At 42.6% G+C, this 2,790-nt stretch overlaps 1 protein-coding gene across 1 annotated transcript; it reads left to right on the top strand.

The window, feature by feature from the left end:
* The first annotated feature begins 2,105 nt into the window (after positions 1 to 2,105).
* On the top strand, positions 2,106 to 2,790 carry LOC114745055 (L10-interacting MYB domain-containing protein-like). The gene is made up of 2 exons (XM_028933198.1): positions 2,106 to 2,354; positions 2,437 to 2,790. The coding sequence occupies exons 1-2, from the start codon at positions 2,106 to 2,108 to the stop codon at positions 2,788 to 2,790; spliced, it is 603 nt and encodes a 200-aa protein (XP_028789031.1).

The raw sequence follows: 2,790 nt of genomic DNA, 5'->3' as shown, positions 1-2,790 counted from the left end.
AAATAATTTGGCCTACCCCACAGAACGCGAACAATTGAAAAATAAAACAAGTATTTAAGGGGGTGTTTGGCAACTTCCAAACCATAGTTTCAGAAGCACTTTCTGCAAAACGAGACAAATTCCTCTGCATATTTACTTTATAAACCGTAAAAATACTTCTAAAATCATAATTTGGTTTTTATCCAAAAACCCTCTAAATAGTTTATTTTGATTATGCTTTTCTCATGTGAGCTGGTCATTTTTCGGCGGAGGGAAAAATTGAAGATGTATGCAAGCGGGGAGCGACGGGGAAAGAGGAATGCGTGACGCGTGAGGAAAGCTGAAGGGAGAGGGAGTTGGGTGAGGAGAAGAGAGCGGGGCGCATGGAAAAAAGAAAGAGAGGAATAGTGGGACCCATGGGTTGTAACTTGTCATTTTTATATTGGTCATACCATACGTTACGTGGCACTCCAACTTCACTTAAGAATTCCTCCTCCATACATGGTGGCGCGAAAAAAATTCATCTCTACCCTTATTTTGGGGCTCGTTTGGCATCACGTTTGGGGGCCCAAACGTGCGTCTCCATCAGGCTTCTGATGTGGCTGCGTTTTTGACCTGTTTGGATTCACAGTGGGCTAATCTGACTTCTGGAGGCTCAGATGGACTTATGGGAGAAGTTGATTTGTGGTGCTTTTTTTTGGAGGCCGGTGCGTTTGAGAAACTGTTGGTAGCATGTTAAATATTTTTACCTACCTGACCTTCTGCATGTTTTTGTCTGAGTTATATTAGCTAAAAGAAAAAAACCACACACGCACTCGGCACTCTCATTTTCAAACGCGATCTGAAGCTGAAAAAGGGAGCCTCGCTCACGACGTTGTCTTCTGCCATATCCCCGCTGTGCGCCTGCCGTCTCCCACCGTGTCTCTGCCGTCTCATCAGTTCCGATTCTTGTGTGGGAGTGGGTCGTTCGGTCGTTCGGTCAGTTCTTCCAGTTTGTTCGGTTGTTCTTCCTCTTCCTCTGCTCGGTTGAAGCCAGCGTCGCCGTCCATTGTCGCCACCGTCTCCTGCCGTGTCATCAGTTCCGGTTCTTGTGTGGGAGTGGGTGGATTGTGGCCGTTCGTTCAGATCCTCCAAATATCGTTCAGTTGTCGCTCTTCTCCCTCTGTTCGGTTGCATTCTAGGGTCGCCGTCCGTTGTCACTGCCGTCTCCCGTCTCCCGCCATGTCTCCACCATGTTCCACCGTCTCCTCTGTTCTGGTTCTTTTGGACTGTGGTCGTTCGTTCAGATCCTCCAAATACTGCTGGGTTGTTCGTTTCTTCCTCTGTTCGGTTGCAGGCAGTCCATCCGTTTTCACCGCCGCCGACCGTGCTCCTAATCCACAAGTCTCATTTGTTCAGCTAGTAAGAGATACGTGTTTTTGGTCCTAGATCTGCTGGTCTTCGATTCATGTTGTTGGCTGCCATTGGTAGATAATTCGGAGCCATAGCCTTATTGATTTTAGAAGTGTTGATCTGATGTTCTTGCTCTTGATCTGATGCTCTTTCAATTAATGTGGCCTGGCTGTCGAATGGTAGTAGTGTAGTAGGAAGAACTGATGGTAGTATGACCTGGTAGTATCGTAGGAGGCAGAACCGTTGGTCTTTGATTCTTCTGATGATGATTTGTGGTTCTGAGTACCCCTTTCCTGTTAATTATTTGTGACAAGCTCCGAAAAGTTGGCGTTTTTTTTAGTTTGAAAATGTGAAGATCAGTGTTTCAATTAATGTGGCGCTTATTGTTGATGAGTATGTTTTACAAACCTAAATATATATGATTCTGAGGTTATAATTCATAAATATTATATATATTAGATATTTCCTCTCATATTTATTTACAAGAGAAACATAAAAAGAATTTTGAAACATAAATATCTGATATTTTTTAGGTGTCTGCCTCTTGGGAAGTTGTTTGTAAAGTGCCTCTAATTTAAGATTGTTGAATTTGTATAATATTTCTGCATTGTTGGAAGAAAAGTGCTCTGGTTCATTGTAACTCCCTTTTGCATTCTTGATTGACATTTTTCAATAGAATTATGAACAAAGATAAAGGTAAGGCAAGCACCACAGAGGTGTTACTTAAAGAATGCATGGAGCAAATCTACCGGAAAAATCGTCAAGGAACATCATTTTCAAAGACTGGGTGGAACAACATTCATTCTGCATTCAATGCAAAAACAAGAAAATCATATGAGAGGAAGCAATTGAAAAATAGGCTTGATAACTTGAGGAAGGATTGGAGGACATGGGTTGATTTGAACAAAGAAACTGGTGTAGGTTGGGACCCTATAAACAATATAGTGGTGGCAACAAATGAGTGGTGGGAGAAGAAAAAACTGGTATATAATTGTTGATCTTGAGTTATGAACTGTGTTATTACTTGTTATAGGCTTTTTATTTTTGTTGATTGTATTCTTGCAGGAGAATCCCCAGTATGAAAAGTTTAGGTACCAGGGGTTAAAGTTTGCTCATGAATTAAACACGATATTCAAGGGTGTGATAGCATCTGGAGAGGATATGTTGGCACCGTCTTTAACCCAACCTCAGACACAAGAGGATGATGAAGAGAATGCGTATAGAGTTGATACAGATCTCCTTGAAGGATCGGGGGATAGCGAAGAAGATCTTGGAGGTGCTAGTGTAGGAGTTACGGATGAGATGGCAGGCGTAAACTTAACAGCAAATACTGCACCTAGTGGTTCAGGAAGCCATGGGAAGAGGAAGAGAGGTGAAGGGTCTAGCAGGCAAACAAAGCAAAAACTTCCAGCCTCATGA

Source organism: Neltuma alba, unplaced genomic scaffold (genome assembly GCF_004799145.2).
Source record: "Neltuma alba isolate B1F8T4 unplaced genomic scaffold, ASM479914v2 tig00004516_pilon, whole genome shotgun sequence".
NCBI classification, from domain to species: Eukaryota; Viridiplantae; Streptophyta; class Magnoliopsida; order Fabales; family Fabaceae; genus Neltuma; species Neltuma alba.
Note: the sequence above shows the minus strand (reverse complement) of the source record. Positions and strands in the feature narration are given on the sequence as shown.